This window comes from Equus caballus, chromosome 6 (assembly GCF_041296265.1).
Source record: "Equus caballus isolate H_3958 breed thoroughbred chromosome 6, TB-T2T, whole genome shotgun sequence".
Taxonomy (NCBI): Eukaryota; Metazoa; Chordata; class Mammalia; order Perissodactyla; family Equidae; genus Equus; species Equus caballus.
In genome coordinates, this window is record NC_091689.1 from 67,410,463 (window position 1) to 67,436,942 (window position 26,480).

At 35.5% G+C, this 26,480-nt stretch overlaps 1 protein-coding gene across 2 annotated transcripts in view; it reads right to left on the reverse strand.

Moving 5' to 3' along the window:
* Nucleotides 1-26,480, reverse strand: part of ERGIC2 (ERGIC and golgi 2) — a 40,719-nt gene that overhangs the window by 13,130 nt on the left and 1,109 nt on the right. The window contains exons 1-8 of one of the 2 annotated variants that reach the window (XM_023643307.2): nt 21,301-21,359; nt 17,403-17,545; nt 15,538-15,646; nt 13,599-13,645; nt 12,039-12,109; nt 7,042-7,082; nt 2,781-2,882; nt 1,805-1,900 (exon numbers count right to left, since the gene is read on the reverse strand). In XM_023643307.2, coding sequence (XP_023499075.1) covers nt 1,805-1,900; nt 2,781-2,882; nt 7,042-7,082; nt 12,039-12,109; nt 13,599-13,645; nt 15,538-15,646; nt 17,403-17,508 — 572 coding nt within the window. In that variant the 5' untranslated portion in view covers nt 17,509-17,545; nt 21,301-21,359. Of the gene's footprint in view, nt 1-1,804; nt 1,901-2,780; nt 2,883-7,041; nt 7,083-12,038; nt 12,110-13,598; nt 13,646-15,537; nt 15,647-17,402; nt 17,546-21,300; nt 21,360-26,480 lie in introns of those variants that run through there. The other variant, XM_001502934.6, reaches the window with a different exon arrangement.

The window sequence follows — 26,480 nt, forward strand, 5'->3', positions numbered from 1 at the left end:
ACTATTTCAGAATGTCATCTCATCAACAGAAATACTATTCATGATATCTGAGTGGCCAACACATCTGTTTCAGTCTGCATTTGCAGCTGGTGTATACCTAATGATTCTACATACAAGTGGCAAGCATCTGCTTACTTCGTTAACTTATCTAATGTATTCATGCTTAAATATCTGCATACTGAAATACATATTATTATGTCATAAATCATGCTCTTTTTATTTCTCCTTTGTATTACAGTTGAGAATGATATTTGTGCCTGAGAAGTAAAAGGAGATCTTCAAAAAGATCACTATTAAACTTGACAAAACTAAGACCAAAAAATTAGGAGTGGCTTTCTAGGATATCCCAGAGATGGTAAGGACAACATACAAACCAAATGCATTCCATTTGGCCTTTCTTATTTATGGAGAAAGAGGTATGGGCAGAGAAGTGAAACTGGGAACAAAGGCGACAATACAGACGCTTGTACAATAATTGTCAAAGTTTCCCTCTTTTGGTTAGTTTTGGAGTAGGATATTGTTTGGAGCCTAAGACGCAATAAAATCTTCTAAATTTCTTTGAGCCAACTATTATTTGTTGTCTGCATGATACCAAGAAAGCCTAAGGTTCCCAGCTACAGGTTGGGGATGGAGAGAATGGGTCCTGGCAACAGTAACACATTAACAAAACACGAATGTTAAGAAGAGTAGGACAACAAAGACAAAGCAAATGTTTGATCTCACCACTGTAAACAGTGAAATAATTTTGCATAGAAGTCTAATGCTCTCTCTCTAATTACGAAAAAAAGAACTCCAGCCACACTCTTTCCTGCTTTATGCCCTTTCCCTCAGCCTGGATGCCTTCTCTCCTTTATATATAAAATTCCACTAATCATCCACTAGTGTTCAAAGGTTTCCTCAGTAAAGCCTTCACTGACTTGCAGAGTAGGTCAGGCACCTTGTTATATAGTTTCTTATCAGCCATACTTCTCCTTCATAGCTTCAGTACAACTACAATTAAGTAATTATTAGTGTAATTCTCTGTTTAAAGTTTGGATTCTCTCATAGAATGTCAACACTGTAAGGGCAAAAACCCTTTCGTTTTCACTGTTTCATCCTTAGTATCTAGCATGGTAATTTGCACATAACAAGTACTCAAAAAATGTCTTTCACAATGAAGAATTGTTCAGCCCTGCAACTCTAGATGGAAGGGAGGGAGCGGGGTAGGGAGTGAGGGAAGAGGGAAGCTTTACTGATTCATTCAGAAATTTACCAAGTACTTATTGTACGACAGTTTCTGTGCTGGGTGCAGCTCATGAAGGAAGGTGGTCTGATATTTTTCCTTAACTTTTGCCTAATTTAACTTTATCCCAAACACTACTAATTTACAACCACATCAAAATAATTGTCTCAAATTAGTCAGGGATTACATTTTGATAAGGATCACCAAAAGGAAAAACAGAACCAAAACATAATGCCATCCAACAAAATGAACAAATTAATGAAATGTCTAGGGAAGAGCTTTATGGTTACTAAAACTTGGCAAGGAGGATGTTTTCATTCATATTTACCTACAGCTCTTTTACTTCAATATGTACAAAATATGACATGACTGTTTCACTTTTGTTTTGAAGTAGTTTTTAAAGTTAGTAGTCTTCTCTATCCTAAGATGGAAGCTCCAAGCAACAGTCTCAAGACATAAAAACACAACATTTTAAGAAGTCCTTTAGTCCTTAGTTATACATTATTTGATTAGCAAAGAATTTACTTTTAACCAAGCTGCCAACTTGTCTAAAGTATTTTCAGTAAGTGAAAAAGAACATACTTGCCCACAGTTATGTGAAAATTCCCTGCTACTTTATTGACATATAGATGACCACGGATTCTGCACGCGTCAGGGGGCTGCGATGAATCATCTTCCCTGTTACGACAAGATATGTTAGAACTGCTTACAGTGCATTCAATACAGCACCCTTGTGTGGTGAGAAAATTTCATAGAGCGGAAAAAGAAAACCCCTGAAGATGAATTTTCAGGTAATGTTCTAAATGCCAAAAGTAGAACAGTAGTTTTTTGAAGTCTATATATTTATTAAAAAATCATACATCTGTAAAATGGAAAAAAATTACATAATTATTATATATATATATTATATTCACACAAATCCAAAATTCCACAGTTCTTCAAATCTAACCAGAGGACTAAGTCCAATGAGAGAAGAAAGATTAAAAGTAAATAATTAATCCAACACAGATACACTTTCATGAACTGCTCCTGGCACTTTGAGGGGCAGGAGAGGGCAGGAGTAGGAGTGAAGTATGGGAAGGGCACGCCGTCCAAGTTCAAAGAGACAAAGACCTCTCTTACTGAGCAAATGGAAAACCTCTGCATGGCTTTAAACTTAAACGATCATTCTCATGATTAGAACATTTCCAAATATCTGCTATTCGAATCTATGAAAGAGAAAAAAGTGAAATAAAAGCACAAAATCCCTAACCAAACTCTACACATCCTTATTACAGTAAATGCAATTTATTTGTTCTTAAAACCTAATACGATTTTATACGGAGGTATGCCATACACATATAAAAGAGAAAAATTAAATGAAAATGAAATAATATTATTTGTGATAATTCTGAGCAATATCACAGGCTACAAATTTAAGAGTAAAATGACATCCTCATCACACATAATGATTACATTTTCTCTAAGAAATATGAGATTCAGACAACTAAATCAATACTAAAATTACATCAAAGTAAATTCATAATAAATACCTGTACCTCTAAAAAACACATCTCACCTTGGCGGAAGGGCTGTTGATGCACTTTTAAATGCACTTTTAAATATCACATCTTGAAGTGAATGTTCTTCCTGCAGTCTGCTCTGAATCACCTGCAGCATCCTAAACACAACACAAACAAACAACAGTTTAGAAATACAGTAAGGTATACAAAGAAAGCCAACACTTTAAAAAGAACAATGGATAGCTGACTTAGCTAAGCCATACATAACATTACAGGACTTTATTCTAAAATAAAGTACCAAGTTTTTTTTTGGTCATTTCCTTGAAAGCAGGGAAAGTGAGGCAGGGTGGGTAGAGATCTAAGAGCTGGGCTCCATAAGCCTGTCTGATTCCATCAATAACGGACATGCAGTCAGGGTCACCAAGAAGGAGCTTCTGCTCACAGGAGTATCTAATTTTATCTTTCATGTATACATGAAACAATTACAAAATTCTTACTCTTTGTCAGCCGTTGAATAAAGCGTTACAGATACAAAGAATAAGAAATAAGGGGCCACACAACAGACGTGGTAGACTTAACGTGGGAGATTACTGGGGTATAAACCCACATCACAAGCATCCAATTCTCACTACCAATTAAGCCACGATGCCATTTAATATCATCTGATGTCTCCTTTTCCAAAGAAACCTAACCTTATTCTACTGCAAGACCATTCTAAACAAAACATACTCTACCTATAATTTCTAAAAAGAATCCTAAGACATAGGATTATAAAGACCAAAGTATACATTTGATAACCCATGCTTAGATTTTCTTTTTAAATATACCTAGCTACAAAGAACCAATCAGCTGTAGAAGATATTTTTTACAAAATTCTTATGTTCATGATAACTTATGAAATTATTTTTTCTGAAAAACAAAACCAAGAAAAAAAGCTTTTCTTCTCTCCAGCACTTCTACCATGTTATCTCCTACCATTTTCAGCAATACCTTTATATCTTTAGATATAATTCTATTTTATCTCCTTTAATCCTATATCTTTAAATAACATCCAAAGTCATCTGCATTAAAGTTTAAACTCAAGAAGTACAAAAATTATACATAGAGGGGAAGGAGGGATGGACAGACAAAACGGAGGATTTTTAGGGCAGTGAAATTATTCTATAGATAATATAATGGTGGACAAATGTCATTACACATTTGTTAAAACTAATAGAATGTACAACACCAACAGTGAACCCTAACGTAAACTATGGACTTGGCATGATAATGATGTGTCCACGCAGGTTCATTGATTGTAAGAAATGCAACAAACTGGTGCTAGAGGTGGATAATGGCGGGGGTTGCGCATGTCTGGGGGCAGGGGGTATTGGGGAATTCTGTACTTCTCTGTCAATTTTGTTGTGAACCTAAGACTACTCTTAAAAAATAAAGTCTTTTAAAATATATATATATATTTAGAAAAAATTATAAACAAATATGGGTACTTAAAAAAGGAAGCAAATGTAAATGTTAATATTTCACATCCCACCATAATGATAAAATAAACATTTTCTAGAAGTGCAAGTGAGAGATAAAACACTTAAGCACCATCCACCAAGAACACTGGTAAAACAGTCCTATTTAAAATAAAAAGTCATTTTTATACTGTAAATTTAGTTCAGAATAAATCTTAAATCTAGAAACAAAAAGCAGAAAGAAGAAAGGCTATGTCCAGGGTTTGAGATTTACTACTATAGGAGAGAGATTAATTGGGGTCCTAAATATTTTAAGAAAGCAGAACACCAATTGAGAGAAAACTTTTAGCGAACTCTAAAGGTAAAGAGCATTTTGGTATGCATATTCTTCAGGATGTTAAGCTATGGGTATCTCTAGTCCATTCAAGAATATTTCTTTAGAAGCAGAACATGATAATCTAGGAAGTTTATGAAGCCAGATCTCATCTTCAGATTTATATGTCTAAATAGTTAAAATCTTTGGATCTAATGCTAGCAGGAATTCAAAGCTTCATATTTTTGTGTCTTCTATTTCTAGAGTTCAACTTTTTGTGTGGGGCAGTGGGAAAAGATGAGACCAAATTGTGTGTGTGTGTGTGTGTGTGTGTGTGTGTGTGTAACTTCTGCCTCAAATATCCAGGCTTATATTCCATATATGAAGTTACACAGAAACTCTACTATGATGGAAAACATTGTCATTTAGTAGCAAAAATGCAATCTCTGCTCCCACTTATTACTAGTCTTGAACAACGAATAAGATTCCAGATGAAAGGAGACATCACTTTAATATTTCTGGATTTAAGTAACATATTTCATCTCTGGATAGCTTTCTACTAAAAGCACTAGAAGCCCAGAGACACCTAATATTCATTCTTTTGTTCAACTATATTTGATTTCAACTTTAATTTTAAAATCTCCCCAAATGGAGAAACTGGAAATTAAAAGAGAAAAGTCTGAAATGTACTTAGGAACTAGAAAGAGAAAAAAAAGAGATGTGTCGAAAAAAATTTTGGGGGGGGCAACCCAGTGGTTAAGCACACACATTTCTGCTTCAGCGGCCTGGGGTTCGCCGGTTCAGATCCTGGGTGTGCACATAACACCGCTCAGAAGACCATGCTGCGGCAGGCATCCCACATATAAAGGAGAGGAAGATGGGTTCGGATGTTAGCTCAGGGCCAGTCTTCCTTAGTAAAAAGAGGAGGATTGGCAGCAGATGTTAGCTCAGGGCTAATCTTCCTCAAAAAAAAAAAAATTTTTTTTTGTAATAATCTTTACTTTGTTTTCTTCTTCTTCTCCCCAAGGCCCCCAGTAAATAGTTGTATATTCTAGTTGTAGATCCTTCTGGTTGTGTTATGTGCGATGCTGCCTCAGAGTGGCCTGATGAGTGGTGCCATGTCCATACACAGGATCTGAACTGGTGAAACCCCAGGCCACCTAAGTGGAGCAAGCAAACTTAACCACTCAGCCTCAGGGTGGGCCCCTGTAATAATCTTAAGTAAAGCCTTTCTAAGCACAAGACAGCCTGGAAACCAAAAACAAAAAAAGGGAATACATGGAAGTGGGGGTGGTGGAACCACTTATAACACAGGACTAATTTCCTTATTATAAAAAGGATTTATTTAAAGTTATTAAGAAAAAAACCCAACAACCAAGCAAAATAGGCATGGGGCATGAACAAGAGTTTAACAAAAAAAGAAATACAAATGAGAAAAAAAAATCCACAAAGATCTTTAATTGATTCACAAAAAAATGCTAATTAAAACAGTTCAATACCATTCTTCACCCATCAAATTGGCAAAAGTAAGAAAAGTCTGGTTATAGCCACTGTTGGTGAGGTTGCATAGAAACAAGTACTCTCATATAGTTTTGGAGTATAAGAGAAACTATTTTGGGAAGATATTTGGCATTATCTATCAAATTTTTTTCCAGTTTTACTGAGATATAACTGACATGTAACATTGTATAAGTTTCAGTTGTACAACATATGATTTGATATACGTATATATTATGAAATGATTACCACAATAAGTTTAGTTAACAAACATCACCTCGCATAGTTACACACTTTTTTCCTTGTGATGAGAACTTATCAAAATGTTAATTAAATATCCTTTGAAGGAGAAATTCCATTTCTAGAAACTTTCTCTGTGTATACATTCACATAAGTACATAAGGAATTAGGTAAGAATTTTGAATGAGCATTGTTTTTAATATTAGAATCTTAGAAGCAATCTAAATGCTCATTGATAAGGATCCAATTAAATAAACCACATTTCATCCATAAAATGGACTACTGTATGTACTGAAATGAGATGTCCAAAATATCAGGTTAGGTGGAAAAAAGCAAGTTATAGAACAAATGTATGGAATGATCCCATTTGTATAACATACAGAAAATTACACACGAACAGGAAGTTTTTAGAAGGCCACATGAGAAATTTACCTCTGGGTATTACCGCCAGTCAGCAGCACTAGGTTTACGAAACGATGAGGAGGCTTTTACCTTCACTTTATATCTTTTCTACTCAAACTGAATTTTAAACAATGATCATATATTCTTTTTAAAATCTTTAAATAGTTAATAAAATTTTAAATGAAAACTAAAATGTATTTACAATTCAAAGTGCACTAGAGAAAAGATTACACATAACTTCCTAAGACCTGACAAAATTTTTGAAATTGTAAAGATTATATTATATACTCTATTCTGCTAAGACTCCATCCAAAGAAATGCCTAGACAAACATGTTAATCTATGGATTCACAATAGACAAAATGTGTTCTAGATTTCTAAGGACCATAATACTTTGTTTACTTATTACCTCTGCCACTCTTTTTGCTGTGGTGAAAGATCAAATATTACCTGAAATAAAGGAAAACATAATTACTAGCACTGCCAATTGCCCCTGGCTTTTACATTATAATTTTTAAAATTTTTCTTTGAGCAAGAAACAAATTTATAGTGTTGTTAAAAACAAGTATTCATGATTTACATTTAATCTTCTGTAAGTCAAACTAAAAAATTTAAATATGATATTTTTACTCAAAAGTAGTATAAAGAAATTCTTCTAACTGAAAATAATTTCCTGTTACAGTTATCTACATTTATATAAATGGATACAAGTTGGCAATCTATCATATGACAAAACAGTATTTTAGGACTTAAAATCATTTAAATGATGCCAGCATAAAACTTACAAATATTTTAAAAAGATAAAAAAAAAACACCTTAAGTGTAATATTCAAGCATCCAAAGCCCATATTCTTGTCGGGAAAACACTATGATGAAATCAACAATTTTTGAAATGAACTAAACAATGGCACTGTAATTCCCAAATGCAATAATCAATAAAGAATAAATCTAGAAATTTTATCTAGGGACCATCTTCATCAATTCAAAGTCAGACTTGGTTACTTGTAGAATCAGAGGAAAATATGCAAGTTTCTCAGGGTTTGTGACAATATCCATAATTTAATTTTGCAACAAAAAGTCCACTTTTGATTCTTATTAAGGCAACTCATAACAAAAGCATATTAATTCTACTTTCAAATTTATCAGCATTATTAATTATCCGTCCATAATCAGGCCCTAACCTACTCCTCTCTTCTTACAAATCCTTGTTCTTTATTCACAGTGGAAGAATCCCTCAGTCTATCAAAAGTTCTACCTCTGTGCCTTTGGTAATTTGATTATAGCAACCTAGAACCTCCCTCTCCTGTAACTGCGACCCCCATGTCTATCTGAATTCTATACGCCATATGTTCCAGGATAAACTGCCTCATCTTTCTGATTACAATGAAATTACTTTGATTACTCCTCCCACTGAACTTGTCTATAGCATGTTTCCCAACCTTTTTCACACCATAGCCCACAAGGAAAACGCTAACATCTGTAAAACACACCACGGCAAACAGATGAGGCTGCATGCACCTGCTCCCCAGCTAGCCGTGAATAAAACTATTGACTGTAGGGCTACACGATTCTTCCTTTGACTTCCCCAAACTGCTTGGTATAGTGCTTAGCACAGGTGGTACGGAACTACTGAGCAGGCTACCTTGAGCTAGGCACTATACTACTTACTTCTTTACCTCACTTAACCTTCCTAACAACCTGGTCAGTCTGTTGTCATCCTCTTCTTTTTGCATATAAGGAAGGAGCTCCAAAATTTAAAAACTTTTTTCAAAATCCCACATAATAAAGGTCAGTATATAAACCCAGCTCTGTCAGATTCACCACTTTCCCACATTTTTTAAAATAATTACTTCTTTAAGTAAAGAAATAGTAATAAAACGTAATAGTAAATAGCAAAATAGTAACTATCATAGCATATTGTGTGACCATGGTTTGGAAAGAAGTAAAGTGATTAGGGTTAAGTTTTTAATAGTCAGAGTGCATATTCAAACAGTAAGAATGAAAATTATAAACAAGCAAAAGTTATTTCTTAAATAATTTTACAGTAATAATAATTCTTATTTAAATATTTAATATAAATTAGGGCAAGGGAATGAATATTACTAGAAACACTGTTAAACAAAATTACTGATAAGCTACAAGGCATTATGCTTTATATTTTGTGAACTATAAAGAAGAAAGAATAAAGTTAACGCTTCTTAGGAGCTTAAAATCTAGCTAGAGAGGCAAGCTTTCCAGAAAGAAAAATATATATATCAGGGACTCAATAAATGTGAATAAAAAAGAGTGGGACTGACAGACATTCAGAATATAGACAGAATACTAGAGAAACAACATAAATAAATTTTAGAGGATAAGTTCAAGATGATTAAGTCTCCTCATAACCAAATTCTCACAATGTTCAAAGAAACATAAAAATGAGGGCACAATCTACATCATCATATTATTTTATTTTGTTGTTGTGGAGGAAGATTCGCCCTGAGCTAACATCTGTTGTCAATCTTCCTCTTTTTTTCCCTTGAGGAAGATTAGCTCTGAGCTAACCCCTGTGCCCAGCTTCCTCTATTTCGTATGTGGGCTGCCACCAAAGCTTGGCTGATGAGTGGTGTGTAGGTCCGCACCTGGGATCCAAATCTGCAAAACTGGGCCACTGTAGCATAGTGCACTGAAGTCAACAACTATGCCACGGGGCCGGCCCCTATATCATCATTTTAAACCATTTTAAATTAGCATCCACATGCTGGAAATTTTCAAGAACTTATGCCAGACAGCACATAAGGGAAACTAATTCAAGAAAAGAGCCCAATACACGTAGGCAGCAAGTAAAATCCCCAATTCGGAGTAACAGAGAAACAGGTGACAAAAGATAAGAAGACTTGAGGAAGAGGCAGGCTCCATCCCAGGAAGACTTTCAGGAGTTCAATCAAGTGCCAGAGACCACACAGTGAGGGCATTCCACAGTAGTGTTACTGCCAGCTTATCTGTGGCTTAGATAGTCTTCTAAATTAAGCAAGAATACTGCCACAGTTGACTGCTAATGAGGACAGTCACATCAGTTAAAGAAAGGAGGAGTCACTCTAGCTAAATTTAGCCTGTCACCAAACACAGACAAGGAGATTTGTGGTGCCCCAGTGAGCCACTCTGCCATCCTGGGCCCAATCATGACTTCCTCCTTTCTTCTCAAAAACATCTGAAGCTCTAATTTGACTTAGAAGAAATTCAGTATATCTAAACTAAATACCCTTCTCCTTTCATCTAGGTATGAAGAGAAAAAGGGCCGAGGGGAGAGAGAAGAGGAACTGATACACTTCAATAGTCTATTTCAATTCTCAATCACTTAATGTGCCACTTATTTCCCCATCCTAAAGATGAAAGAGAAAATACATAAATAAATTGATACAGAAAAAGATTCATTAATTTGAAAGAAGAAGTCAATCTGAGGGGTAGGGCAAATTTTCCTCTATTTATGATACCATTGCTAAAAACAAAAAGAAAGTGTTAAGTTTTTCTAATTATTTCTCAATGAGATTTAACATCCTGAAGACAGAAAAAAAAAAAAAAATGGAGTGATCTGCAATATATTAGAGGTGGAAAATATAATTACTGAATTTTAAAACATAATGAAGGCATTGAAAAGAAGATTGATCCTGCTAGATCAAGGTAATCTCCTTGAACTCAGGCAAAGTCCAAAAATATGCATCTAACGTAAGAATTGATAAAGATATTGAGAACTACTGCACAAAATTCAACATCATATTATGAGAATTTTAAAAAGTAGAGGTAAAAGCATTGTTCTGAACATCATTATAGCAAATAAGCAAGCCAAAAAGACTTAAGAACTCACATCATTCAGACCATCAAGAACCAAAAAAACTAACGGGGACCCACACTTGGATATATAGGATAAATATTTGAATTTCAAAAGGAAAAGAAAAAAAAAATTGAAGTAGATAAATATGTTACCTATGAAGAAAAAAATAATTGTGCCAGGAGACAATTGAAGGAATGTACTTAAAGTTTTGAGTGCAAAATACCATAAAGCAAGAATCCTATCTTTAGCGAACCTTAAATGAATGAAAAGCAGAATGATACAGTCAGTCATGCTAGAGTCTATAAAGCACAACCCACATATTCTTGCGGATAAAGAAGTCTCAAAAAGTCCCTTCACAAAATGATAAACAAATATAAAGAAACTAAGAATAGTAGAAAATAAAAGCACTAAAACAAAGTTAAAGCTGAATAATTATTATTAAAATAGTATGAAATGTAATGCAAATTAAGTTAAAGTGTTTAATAACAATAATCTAGATCTAAATTTCCAGATAATAGTTTAATATGCAGTAACATGGTACCTGAACTTGCAAGGTTCTTAACCTCATAAAAAACTACTGTGAAATCAATTTTTTTGAGCAGGGATACAGGAGTTAGGAATTACAGACTTTCAGAGTGGCAATAACAAAGTTAATTTTTCTTTAGAAATTTCTATTCAAACAGTGTGCATCAAAAGGTATAAATATATTTTGTTTCTGTAAGCTAAAAGTAATTTGGGAATCAAAACTGACCTAAGGGCTTCCTTTTTTTCCTCCACACATTCAGTTACTTCTAATCCTCCTCCATCACCTTTAGTCTTCACTCTGCAATTGTGCTTACAGAAGGGTTCACAACTGTCAATGGTAAACAAAAGAACTCAAGAATGCACGGGTAAACATGAGTACCACTATGCCAACAGAGCAAGGAGCAACTCAAAGCAGCTGAGATTTCCATGCTTTATTCTCTATAGCTTCTCTAGAGCTAGTTCTGATCATGACTTGTTATCACACGCTCCTGTGATGTGATGCCTGCCCCTGTAATGTGAAGACGTTTTTGCATAAATCAGTTATACACAACTTGTGCTATGAAGACAATAAGAGAATGTATTTCCCTAGCTTTGGGAAATGGAGGTGTGAGGGAGAAAGAAGTAAATGCATATGAAATTTCTCCTCTTAGCTACTGCTTCATTCTTGATTATGATAAGAGAAATACAGCTCAAACATTTTTAAAGACTAAAATTTGATAAAAGCAGAATACAAATAGGACACAGAATTTCCAAATCATCACTACAGCAACTACAAGAAAAAAGAAAAGGAAACTATTAGGAAGTATTAACAAAAGATACAAAATAAGAACAAGGTTATAAAACAGGTTTTAGAGGCTTATCCAAAATGCTAAAAATGGTTAGCTCTAGGCGTTGGTATTAGATATAACTTCCCTCTTCTAAATTTTTTTAAAGAACATGGATTACTTTTGAATTAAGAAAATACATTAAAAATCTAGCTCTGACAAAACTAAAAGCAAATATCAAAACTGTCTTCAAGGGAACAACTCCTTAAAGCATACTATTTAAAAAATAACGTGAATCAAACTTACTGGTTCATAAACTAGACCATCTGCAGATGCAACCATTGTTTCTGCTAAATCCAATACATCTGCTCCAACATCTGAAAAGAAAAATTAGAAGTTTTACATTCTATGTTCAGAGCTAAACTATATCTGATATAAATTAAGACGACAAACAGAAAACTCATAAATATGTAGGATCACTTTCCTATACTGCTTATTTGTTCAAAAGTTAAAAGAGTAGAATTTGGAGTTTTGGTGGAGATTTTTTGAAAAATTAATAATGCTCTTTTTACTTTTTTTTTCCTTGAGGAAGATTAGCCCTGAGCTAACATCTGCTGCCAATCCTCCTCTTTTTCCTGAGGAAGATTGGCCCTGAGCTAACATCCGTGCTCATCTTCCTCTACTTTATATGTGGGACGCCTACCACAGCATGTCTTGTCAAGGAGTGCCATGTCCGCACCCGGGATCCCAACCGGCAAACTCTGGGCCCCCAAAGAGGAACGTGCGCACTTAACTGCTGCGCCACCGGGCCAGCCCGTCTTTTTACTTCTTGCTCAGTAAAAAGGATGACAAAGAATCTCATGGTGAAAGCATAAACTTTACTGAACTGAAGAGCTTTGAAAAAATTGGCAAGAACCTAATCACAAGTACTAAATAGCAGCTAAAGAAAATATTAATTACAAGAATTATTTTTAGAGATTAAAAGAAATCTTAAGGCAAAGCTGACAACTTTTCAAAAATCAACAAATAGGAAAAGTTTATTTTGAAAAAGCTAAAATTTTAATGGTATTCAAACATGTAAAATAAAGCAAAATATGATATATTCAGTATTAACACTAACTCATAGTTTAGATACAAAGTATTTCTTTTCTCTTAAAACCATCAACATAAGGAAAAATAAATGGAAAAGGAAGAGACTATTCCTTCTGAAATGAAATCTCCCAGAAATTAACCTCCTTAATTGGATAAAATTATTTCACACTTTAAAAAATTTTCTCTGAACTAGTGAATTCTCTACTTTTCAAGCAGTAATTTAAAACATCTTTCTTGCAAAAGGGTCCTCAATTTTGAGAGCAGTATTAATTCAAACATTATCTATCTGGCATTTAACCTTTTTCCACTTCTACCAGTATAATCAAGAGAAACCAGTGAAGAAACCAGAAAAGGGTAACATCACTATTAACTTCAAAGACTTGGATCTGTATGTTAATGAGCAAGAGTGAAAGCAAAGGGTGGTAAACCGAATCAGTGAAACCGGGCGTGTCTGTGGAGCCTGGGGGGTAAAAACTGGTACTCCAAACAAAAACACACTAAAGGATATACCTCAACTAGAACTCTGATTCACAACAACTTCCTCCAGCTTTCTTTTATTTTAACTGTACTAGTGTGAAAGTTAAATCTCTTCTCTTTATGGAAAAGAAATTTAAAGAATATAAGCTGGGGAGAAAAACAACATACATTATTAAATAACACTACAATAGCATCTTAAGCTATCATAAAGGAAAAATAAAACATATCCACTGGTTTTACTAGCAATTGTTTAAACATAAACTATATATGGATTCATCAGGTTAAAGGTGTACTTACATTGACACTTCATGGCAACAGTAATATCTATATTGATTCTCAATTTGCTAAAAGACAAAAATGAAACAGTACCTGCTAATTAATCAACACAACATGAGGAATATAAATCAACTGATCTATGTAAAATTGATTTTAAACAGAATAAAATATGTCAACTAGAATTTGAATAGCATTTCTTATGGCCAAAACAAAGGCACTTTAAAAGTAAAAGTTCTATTTTGCAATTATTCCAAAACCCTTTCTGATTTCACAGGTTCTTAACACAGCATCTTTCAATTTAATAATGTCAACTCTAAATTAACAACTCCAAGCAACTCAGAAAAACGTCTTACCCTATTTACATAAACTTTATATAGAATATTCCTTTAAGAATGTAAAACTTTCAAAATCAAGAGTCAGGAATTACAAGTCTTTCTACTCTGTTTATCAAATAAACATCAGGCATTATGCCTGGTGCTGTACAAACACTATCTTCTTTATTCTTTACCACAGACCCATAAAGTGGACAGCTTCGCAGTTCTATAGACAAGCCAGTGGTGCTCAGGGGTGTGGAAACGCCTGGCTTAGGATCACAGAACCACTGAAGTGGCATATTGGAGACCAGGTCTGTGTGACTCAGGAGAAATGCAACCAAAGTGCCAAAAACATCCTCTGATACTTATAGTTTTCCACAGCCTTTCTAAAAGCCTAAATCAATACTTTATTTTCAAATGATTAGTCCAAATCAAATTAATTTTCAAATATCAGAATTAATTAAGCACCATGAATAACAGAATGAGTACAATTAATATCAGTCCTGTCGTGTGCTTCCTACCAAAATCTTTTTACTCTCACAATTTTCATCTGGTTTCAGAATACAAATTATTAGAGCTTCATAGGGTCCCGAAGTTGTCTAGAGTTCAAACTGTGCTCCAAATAACCCTGGGGTTTGGGCTCAGGAGACACTGGAGGAAGCAGAGGAGGAGGCCAAGCAGACAAGCTTCTGGGCATCCCCACTACACTTATGAGGTGAACTACAGAAGACTTCATTTGGAAAACATAAAAAGTACTTCACTGTGCTAAAAACAAACCAAACAAGAAACAATAAATTCTTTGAAAACTAATGGTATCAAGAATAATATTCATGTTATAGCTGGAGAAACTGAGGCCCAAAAGAAGTCAGTTGTGTGACCTGCCCAAGATTACACAACAATTTACAAATGTTGACTGACTTAATTCTCATTAACCTTATGAAGAAGGTACTGTAATTATTATGTCCATTTTATAGAAAAGGAAACCGAAGCATCTGCAGAGATAGATTTAGCAGCTTCCCCAAAGTTGCACAGCTAGTAGATGGCAAAGCTGTAACTGGAATTCAGAAGTGAATGTCTCCCCCTTATCTAGTGCCAATCTTAACATCACAAACCTGTTATCTTTCATCAATTAAAAAATCCAAATAATACAAATAAAATAAAGTATATTATGTCTCTTAATTATGGCACTATATTTTCAAAGGTTTAAAACTGATGTTATTTACATTAAAATTTAGTTTAGATACAATTCATAAAAGTCAAGTTATAAATGTATAAAATGTATCTTTAAACAATTTATTTTCCAGCTCATACAGATCAGCAAGATATTTCAAAATCTAAACTGTAAACAGTTTCAAAACATTAAATAACTTCCATCATTTCAACATCTAAGGAAAATATACTATGCTCTCCCAACCTTTGTAAACAAGTGCATATTAAATCAGAAAACCTCTCTTTTAGAATTTACCCAGTATTCAAATGATTCTAATATGTTTCACTTAATAAATGCAATTAATGAGAATTTTTCTGGACTATCTCTTCAAAACTAAAATAAACCAAGTATAAAAGGTTAGACTTTTTTGTTAAAGATATATTATCTTTTAAATAATTTGAATCTAAATGTATTTCAAAGAGAAAAAGATAGTTACCTAGAAAAATCCTTGTCTACTTCATATTCATACTTCATCCATGTATCTTGATATACTGAAAATTCCATTATGGTTAATAAAGCCATAGTGGTAAATGCTATTAGAGAAACTGAGAAATACAACAAAAACAGAATTAAAACAATTTTTAAAAAGTAAACAAGAAACTATTTTCAATGAGATTAAAATTAGCAAAGAATGCCCTAATATGATTGCCATGTGAATGAATACTCAAAAGATTTTTCTTAAAATGTTCATCATAGATTTTTTTCTAAAACATCTTGAAAATGAAGATTTAATGGGCACAAACGTCTGTACTATCGAGAAAGCAGTTTATTTCTTCAATATTAAGAGCATCTCTCACTAAACAAATTTCCCAAAATTTTACAAAACACAAAACTTCTACTTTCTCATATATAGTAGTGTCACAGATACGATAAATGATGAAAGTAAGCACAAGTTTTACAATACAAATTTGAAAGTAGTATCCTCATAATTAAAAATGTATCCATGCCTGTAACCCAATTTGAAAAAAACAAGACTAGCCTAATTTCTTAGATCCTGAAAAGCACAACAATCTATGTGCAAGAAACTCAAATAACATCTCCAAACCCCTAATAAAATGCTCATCTCCTTTGGAATCACCTAAATATATCACTTCATTTTATGAAAGCAAGTAAAAGATGTGACAAAAAGGAAAGAACTATTATATACTATGACAAAACACACTTAAAATGGATTGTGCAACAAGAACTTGCACTATTTTCATTAATAAAACTTAATCACAAATGATTATAAATAATAAGCAACCTATTACATACTCTACCAAGTGAAATGTCAATCTTACGTGACAAATATTTTATTAGCTCCTCATGGGAAAAGAAATAGTAAATATTGTTATAGTTGCCTATTTTTCCTATATATTTCACTTTTTTTTTTTTTAACAAATACTTCTATCTGTACCAGGTACTGTTCTAAGCATCTCACAAATATTAACTTATTTAATTGCTACAGCAATCCTACTAGGCAAATACTGATAGCATTCTCATTTCATGGAAAAAGAAATTAAAGCACAGATGAAGCGAGTACTTCTCAAGGTCAAATAGTGAGGAAGGGGCAGAGCTGGGATTTAAATCCAGACGGTGTGCTTCCAAAGTCTCACCTCTAAACTATTACCCCATGCTGCCTCTCTTCAATAATGTGAAACCTAAGAATTTTTATTATAATGTCTAAATTGATATATTCTTTTTTTTTTTGAGGAAGATTAGCCCTGAGGTAACTTCTTCCAATCCTCCTCTTTTTGCTGAGGAAGGCTGGCCCTGAGCTAACATCATGCCCATCTTCCTCTACTTTATACGTGGGATGCCTACCACAGCACGGCTTGACAAGCTGTGCCCTGTGTGGACCCGGGATCTGAACCAGTGAACCCTGGGCCGCTGAAGTGGAACGTGTGAACTTAACCGATATGCCACCAGGCCAGGCCCTAAATTGATTTATTCTTAATTAAAATAAGACTGAGGCAGTTTCAACATCATTAAATAACTTCTTCCAAGTTTAATTCTATTTATATATAATCTTGTTAATATAATTATACAAAACTCAAGAGCACCAAAGCATTAAAATTGGATTAATTTGCACAGTAATGTTGTAATAAACACTGCTAAATGCACAGACTGCACTGGGTTAGATGCCAAAGAGAATATATATAAGAATACAATTAGAGGAAACAGTGTGACATGAGGACAGACCAGTTACAAAGTTACTGCACAATTCATTGATGAGTTCTTCCTCATGGCTACATTTCTGTACGTTGCTGACTATAGCACTCAGAAGTTGTACTTAGTGAAGGAGTTTTAATTTGAACTCACCTGTACCCCCACTGGCTGAAGTCTCTACATAGCTGTCAGGAACCTTCGGAAAGGCATCCAACTCTTTCACCAAATTCAAGGTTTTTTTCCGATTCAGTCGCCTCATCTTCAGGAAAACCTTCTTCTTCTTTCATATAGTCATGCTAAGGAATAAATAATAAATGAATCCTCTAAAAAGATTAAAAGGTTTCTTTTGTTTTTAGATAACTGACAAATGTCCTTGGAACAGCTTAACATTCTCATTCCTCCTTGAGAAAAAAAGGTTAACACTTATCCACACCTCTCCTTTCTCCACTCCCACCCTGAAAGTACTACTGAAAAGAAAAAAAGAGTGAAAAGCAGCAATTCAATCATATTCTTAATATTTAAATATACAAATTAAAATATGAAAATTTTTCTCCTATTAAATTAACAAATATCTAAGAATAATATATTCCTACTGAAGGAAGACAGTGAAGTAAAACGGGCATGCTCACACACTGCTAACAAGAACATAAACATTCACCACTCCCCTTCTGACGAAGTCAATTCCTTTTTTAGGAATGTATCCTAAGGCAATAATCTGGGTTGCACACAAAAATTTGATTGTGAGGATATTTCTCAAACTGTTATTTTTAAATATTGAAGACAGAAACAAATTCCTGGTATCCAATATACAAATAAAGACAAATTAAAAGCTAGGAATCTATATAAGAACTGAAAATCTTACAGAAGAAAACAGTTAATGACATAAGAAAATACTTATGATACATTAAGAAAAGACTACAAGGCCATATGGGTTCTAAAAAATTTTGGACTTTTCAAATTATCTATTTTTACAATAAAAATATTATTTAAAAATTGACTGCTTGCTGTTCTTTTCTTGATCGCATGCCAAGTACACATGAAATGTTATAAAGCCATAAAAATAACTGAATCCTCAAATATTTATACACTTTTTATGACTGATTTATATAAGTAATACTCTAGGTGATACTATAAAGCATTGCCAGAAATCAAAGTTGCATTAACAAAATCAACACCTAACAACAGAATAAGTCAAATGGCCGTAGAAGTTACTCAAAGAGAAAGAATGTCTCCAGAAGAAGGCAGAAAGACTTGTCTGAGATCCAACGGGTAGGATTAATACAGAAAGAATAGGCCATAGAAAGGGCATTCATGGAGAAAAAGAAGTCAGAGAAGTAAAAACTGGCAGCAAACATGAACGCTGTCCAAGAGAGCAGGCCCTAACCAGGGCACCACTAATCAGTCAGCGAAAGAGCCACTGGATGTATTAACAGGCTAACTTCATTTGCCATTAAAAACATCCAACTATCTCGCCTTGCTGATACCGTGCTCACAAAGTGGGCTTCAGATTCTAATTATGCTTCTCATGTGTATGGTTTCCCTAAGGAAAAAAGAACATATAGACAAAACACATGATAGCTTCTGATCCCCATGACAGTTATAAAACTGGTATTCTCATTTGTAAATTAAGCTTCTAACTTTTTGTTAGGCAAAAGCCATGCTCCCTAAGTTTGTTCAACTCAGAGTGTAATCAAATTTATTTTCTTTACCTACTTAGTGGTAACTGCATCAAGATTGATCTTTTTTCAATCTTTCAATTTCTATTCATTCTTTCCTATTGGAGTTAAATATCAAATATGTTCAAGCCTCTTCTCTTTAAAAGGAAACTCTCCACTTAAGCTCCAGTCCAACTACAGATCTCTAGCTGCATACCTATAGCCAGACTTAAAAGAATGAGCTGTCCTCATCCCTCCACTGTAACCACGTCCTCACCACAGGCTCACCTCTTAACTCAATTTGCTCTCAGCAAGGTCATTAGCCACTTCCTTAGTACTAACGCCAATGGACACTTTTTAGTCCTTAACTAGTTTTGCCTCTGAGAAACTACAGTTTATCACTTCCTTTTCTTCTCGAAACAGTCCTTTGCCTTGGTTAAGTCACACTGAACTCCTGACTCTCATTCTATCTAAGACTCTCTCTGGCTGGCTTTGCAGACTCCTCAGATCCTCGCTAGGTCCTCCTCCCAAACTCCACACTTTCCCCAAGTGTCTCCCACCCCTTCCACTTCCATCTACATGTTTATTCCTCCCAAATCTTTCCTCCTAGTCCAAAGCTCTCTGCAGACATGTCTATCTTCTTGCCTTCTAGGCATTTTCTTTGGGACATTCCAAACACAATTCAGATTCAACAAGTCCAAAAATGAATGCCTCACCCTACGAAACCTGCTTCTCCTCCTGTGTCCCCACCTCAGCTAATGATGACACTACGCACTCAAAAGCACAAACCAGAAACAAAGGTTACATTCTTAGACTTGAGCTCTTCCTAAATTTCTCTTCAATCTGTCTTCTCTTTTCCAGGCCATTGAGAAGTTCCTTATTTGGACCCTAGTCCCACTGCCACAATCTATTTGCATTGCTTCAACAAACTCCAATCTTCAATCTTGCAATTCACTCCTCACACTACAACCAATAATCTTTTTAATAGTACATAAAACTGATCATATAAATTTTCTTTCAAAATTTTTGTATAGGTTCCCCTTACATTTAAAGAGTTTGGAATCTATCCCAACACAGTTTACAAAGTTGTCAAAAAACAGGTCCTGCTTATTTCTCTTCAAACCCAATCCCCCAAAGTCTTAAGTTCCAGCCAAGCTAAATCACTTTCTATTCCTTAAATACACTGTTCTCTCAGCCAGAAATATGGTTGCTCCCCCTCTCCCACCTCTACACTTGGCCAACTCCTACTTACTCTTCAAGTCTCAGTCTAGACATCTCTCTTTTGAGGGGAAAAAACCCCTATGATCTCAAACATATTAGTTACAATATGTGCTCCTAGAACACTGTGCCTTTATCACACTATTTCTAATTCCTTGTTTAATTTCTATCTTCTCCACTGTTAATGTTAGGGCAAGAACCACGTCTAACTTGATCTTTTTATCTCCAATGCCTGGCACAGCAGGTATTTGATAAATACTTATGGAAGAAAGGAAAAAAGAAAGGGAAGGATAGAAAGAGGGAGGAAGGGAGGAAGGAAGGAAGTTTTCCCAAACAAGGAAGAAGGGAAGGAAATTTCCCCAGAAACACCCATGGTAGCACAGCTTTCCAACCAAAACAAACTGGCATACTTAGATAGGTAAATATATAAAAATATAAGATCCACCAGGACAAGAATTTTTCTGTTTTGTTCACTAGCACATAGAACGGTGGTTGGCACATAGTAGGCATAGCATTGTTGAGCAAATGAATAACATTGTGAATTTTACTTCCTAAACTTTCTATATTTTTATAAGCTTTATAAATGCTTTCTTTTTTTTTTTAAAGATTTTATTTTTTCCTTTTTCTCCCCAAAGTTCCCCGATACATAGTTGTATATTCTTCGTTGTGGGTCCTTCTAGTTGTGGCATGTGGGATGCTGCCTCAGCGTGGTTTGATGAGCAGTACCATGTCCGCGTCCAGGATTCGAACCAACGAAACACTGGGCCGCCTGCGGCGGAGCACACGAACTCAACCACTTGGCCACGGGGCCAGCCCCTATAAATGCTTTCTTTTAAATTATATGTAAGTATAAGGATATGGCAAGCAGCTAGTTACTTTTACAAACCCTATAACAATTCATACAACCTATTCAGCATTCCTCCCTTAAAAGTCTAGCTAGTATATCCCATTTGGCTACCTCCCAGCCTTTAGCTTCTTCTTTCCCTATTTTCCACGATTATTATTCTAGAATGGGGCACCGTGCCACTCTGCTACTCCTCCTGTCCAATTCTTGTTAGCTCAGCACTAACCTACATCCAAGAAACCCTATCTCCACTACCTGCCACTCTACAGAGCCACTGTTCTGATACGAACAAGTTGTCCATAACTTCTAGCTTTTCTAAAAGCAATCCTTTTACCTGCTCTGTTTATGAAGCCTGACGTTCTCCTGGTGGTAATTCTCTTCGAGTCTTTACTTCATTTCTGAGACACACAGGGTAAAGAAGTAGCATGTTTTATCATGATTTTTCAATCATCTTCCCTTTTCAAGTCTATCTTCTAATAATAATAATAATAAACAACACATATAGTACATAGAATTATAGCTTTCATATTACATGGTAAGTATTATTTGAAGCACTTTATATATTAATTCATTTAATCCTCTAAACGACTCTATGAAGTAGATAATATTTTTATTCTCATTTAAAGATAAGGAAACTGAGGCACATAACAGTCAAGTAATTTTCGCAGGGTCACACAGCAGGCAGTAGAACCTGGATTCGACCCCAGACTGGATTTGGCTCCAGAGTCCATGCTCCAAACCACAGTGTACACTGACTCTCACCTCAGTATTTATCATCTTCTCCTAACATCTGGATATATTTACAATTTCCTTAATGCCTTCAGCACCTGGATCATTCAGTATGCTTCTCTTCTTCCCCATCCCATCAGCATCCTTTGGAACTTACAACCCTATGACACTCATCCTATGGCATTCATTCACAATGATAACCATTTTAGCATGCAAGTGTAACAGATCTACTTCTATGACCTCCAGCTTAATTCTATGCAAAGCCACACACAAGCAAAGCCATGTTTTGGCTCCTCTTAACTTTTTTTATTTTTGAGGAAGATTAGCCCTGAGCTAACATCCGTGCCCATCTTCCCCTACTTTACATGTAGGACATCTGCCACAGCATGGCTTGACAAGCGGTGCCATGTCCACACCCGGTATCCGAAATGGCGAACCTGGGCTGCCGAAGCAGAACGTGTGAATTTAACCGCTGCGCCACCGGGTCGGCTCCTCCTCTTAACTTTTAAAGGCGTTCCACTTGGGGCTGGCCTGATGGCACAGCAGTTAAGTTCACACGTTCTGCTTCTCGGCGGCTGGGGGGTCACAGGTTTGGATCCCGGGTGCGGACATGGCACCGCTTGGCAAAAAGCCATGCTGTGGTAGGCATCCCACCTATAAAAAAGTAGAGGAAGATGGGCATGGATGTTAGCTCAGGGCTGGTCTTCCTCAGCAAAAAGAGGAGGATTGGTGGTGGTTAGCTCAGGGCTGATCTTCCTCAACAAAACAAAAACATAAACAAAATAAAGGTGTTCCACCACTAAAATCCAAAACACTATTTTCCCTCTCTGAGAAGAGTCAATTATCCTTCCTGCCCTTTAACGTCCTGAGGAGGATAGAATCTGCTCTGCCTTTTCCTTGGTCTTCTCTCAGTTACCCAGTTCCATTGCTCCCATTCCCACTCTACTTGGCTCTCCAAGCAGCGTGGTCAGTGATTTTCAAAAATGCATTTAGAAATACCCTAGATCAGCAGTTTCCAGAAGTCACTGCCATTCCATTACAAAATTTTCTAGTCTGTACCTAAATTAAAAAACAAGGACAATATAGGAATTTTTTTAAAAGCTAAATTTATTCAATTTAAAAACGTGTCCTTTATTCTGAGATTATTTCTCCCCTTTTTTGTGTGTCAAAATGTCCTTTCTTTTATGAAATAATAAAAGTAGAGAACAGAGGATTTTTGTTTGTGTTGTTTTTGAATGTCCTTCTTTAGGAAAATTACAAACTGAAATTCGACATCAGTCCCTAAATCCTGCCCCTTTCCCCGTTTTTTCTATATATTTTTTGTACTCGTCCACAAAAGCTAAAAATCTGGGAGCCACTGCATCAGATTCCTTTGCCCACTGGGTTGGTATTGCTCTTCATACTTTGACAATCTCCAGTACCATATCTGTTTTCTTTGATTTCTCTCCTAAATTGCTGTGTATATTAAAAGACAAGACAAAAAACTCCAGGAAGTCACTTGATAACAGCTGAGACTAAGACAAAGCTTCCAAAAACTGCATAAGACGTAAGAAATCATCTTTCATGCTGGAACACAGACACACATTATCAACACCCAATCTAAGTCATGTCATACAGCCCATATTTCATCACTGTGTTCACTTGAATATAATGAGACTATCAGATGCTTTGCCAAAACTAAAATATAGAATTCATGATCCTTTTTACACTCTGCTCAATTAAGTTTAATTACTTCTCCAAACAAAAATGGAAACATAATTTATCTCCTGCTACCCATATTTTATGAGCTAACTTGTATTTTTAATATATATTTGGCAATATGAGAAATATTCAATTGGTTAATACATGTTCCCCAAAAGGACATATTAAAGTCCTAACCCCTGGTATCTGTGAATGAGCCTTATTTGGAAATATTTGGTCTTTGTAGATACAATTAGTTAGGATGAGATCATACTGGATTAAGGTGGCACAAAATCCAACGACCAGTGTCCTTATAAAAGGGCCATGTGAAGACACACAGACACAGGGGAGAATGCCATGTCAAGACAGAGGCAGAGATCAAAATGATGCAAAGTCAAGATGCTCCCACATAGACCAAGGAGCCCTAAGGACTGCCCAGATGTTAGAAGAGGCATGGAAGGATTCTTTCCTAGAGCTATCAGAGGGAGCATGGCCCTGCCAACACCTTGATTTCAGTCTGCTAGACTTTAGAACTGTGAGAGAAGAAATCTCTATTTTTTTTAAGCCATCCAGTTTCTGGTGATTTGTTATGGCAGCCCTATGAAAGCAATACAAGCCATGAATAAGGATGAGAAAGGAGACAGGACAAATATTATCCAGGCCATCACTGAACTTCAGAAATGAAAAGCAAACTACAACTTAGCTGTAATTTTAAATTACTTAACTATACTGCATTAGGATACAATAAAAAATAGTTTATGAAAGATAACTTAGTTTCACTTTACAAACACTATATATCCAAAAAAAGCACTTATCCTTTTTTCTTTAAAACTTACTTTTCACAACAGTTAAATGTTTTTAAAATTGTTTATCCTAACATAATTCAAATAAATCTAATAACCTTCTGAGTGATAAAAAAGGTTTAGTTGGAAGCCAAATAAGAGTATAAATGTGAATTTTGTGATCAGAAGTACTTGGGTTACTATCTAGGCACTTACCAGCTGTGTGACAAATCTGGAAAGATCCTCAACTTCTCAGAATCCTTTATTATAATTTTATTTTACAAGGAGGGGGACCTGCCCCATGGCCGAGTGGTTAAGTTCGTGCGCTCCGCTGCAGCGGCCCAGGGTTTCACCAGTTCGGATCCCAGGCGCCAATATGGCACCACTCATCAGGCCATGTTGACGCGGCGTCCCACATGCCACAACTAGAAGGACCCACAACTAAAAATATACAACTAGGTACCAGAGGGTTTTGGGGAGAAAAAGGAAAAATAAAATCTTTAAAAAAATAAAAATAAAAAGTAAAAGGAGGTGGGGCTGGCCCCGTGGCCGAGTGGTTGGGTTCGTGCGCTCTGCTGCAGGCGGCCCAGTGTTTCGTTGGTTCGAGTCCTGGGCACAGACATGGCACTGCTCATCAAACCACGCTGAGGCAGCGTCCCACATGCCACAACTAGAAGGACCCACAACGAAGAATATACAACTATACAACAAAAGGAAAAAATAAAATCTTAAAAATAAATAAGTAAATAAATAAAAGGAGGGAGGGGGACATAATGGTTATGTCATAGTTTTTAATCAAGATAAAAATGATTCATTTGATAAATGTCTGTTTCTAATTCTGAAAAGAAATGCAAAGACTTGCAGGATATTTGAGATTTATGTTAAGGTCCTTGAGGATAGTGGGAGAGTATTGGAGGTTAGTTAATAATATCATGAATAGACCGAGGATGATATAAATTGATAGAATAAAAGTTAAGAGAAAAGACTGCAGAGCGATGGCAACACAACAATTTGGAAGCGCCTAGTAGCAATGTGAAGCAAGGACAAACACAATCCTCCTCACAGAATGGCTTGACTATAGTAACTACTGGGGCCGGCCCGGTGGCACAGTGGTTAAGTGCGCACCTTCCGCTTTGGTGGCCTGGGGTTTGCCAGGTGGGATCCTGGGTGTGGACATGGCACTGCTTGGCAAGCCATGCTGTGGTAGGCATCCCACATATAAAATAGAGGAAAATGGGCACCGATGTTAGCTCAGGGCCAGTCTTCCTCAGCAAAAAGAGGAGGCTTGGCAGCAGATGTTAGCTCAGGGCTAATCTTCCTCAAAAAAAAAAAGCGTACAAAATTGAAGTAATATGTATAAGGAACATGTGAGGAAAAGGTCCTGGACAAATGAAATATATTTACAAGAGAATGAACGCCCCCCAAAGCAAGGAGAATGGCATAACAAGGTATCTAGAGCAGTAGAACTGATGTAGACTGTGATAAGACTACAGGGAGTAGTAGAAAGGAGGAATTTGTACCTTAGTAATTAAGACACGATAAAACGTTTAAGAAAGCAAGCCCTTGGAAGATAGAAACTAAGGACTTATTAACCATACAGAACAAAGAGTGTTTAATCAATCTGGAGCCAGAAAGAAATTACTTTAAAAAGTGTCTTTTTCAGTCTATATTTTGACTGCGTAACAGGCCAACATTTTGTAACAACAGAAGTTAGAAAACAAAAATGATAAAATAAGAAGAGCTAACACTTACTGAATGCTAACTGTATGCCAGGCATGGTTCCAAGTACTCTGCATGTTTTAAATCATTTAATCTCACCAACCACCTTATGAGTTAGGTATTATTCTTATTCCAATTTTGCAGATAAGGAAACTAAGACACAAAGAGGTTAATGTGCCCATCATGACACCAAGGGGCAGAACCAGAATAAATATTGGAAAACTATGAAATAGAATTTGTAGCAGGCATAGACTGCCTAAAAGTAACTTCTGTTAAAAATAAGTGTCACTATTTTTTCCAATTAAATCACTAACCCCCAAAGAAAATCAATAATTTATGCTTTTTTCTAATTCTTTTCTTTGTTGTTGCTGTTGTTCCAGACTAGGCCTGAATTCTTTTGAGAGATCTTTTAAGCATGATATATTTTTATGATTTGTACCCACAAGCCATTACAACACTCAGTTGTGTACTAAAGTTTATTATCAAAAAGAAATTCCTCCCCCGCTCCCCTCCCATAACTATGGAATTTCTTTTTCGCATGCTTTTCCTCTAACAGAAGTGGAATAATCACACGATTTAAATAACTTAAAGATATCGATAACCA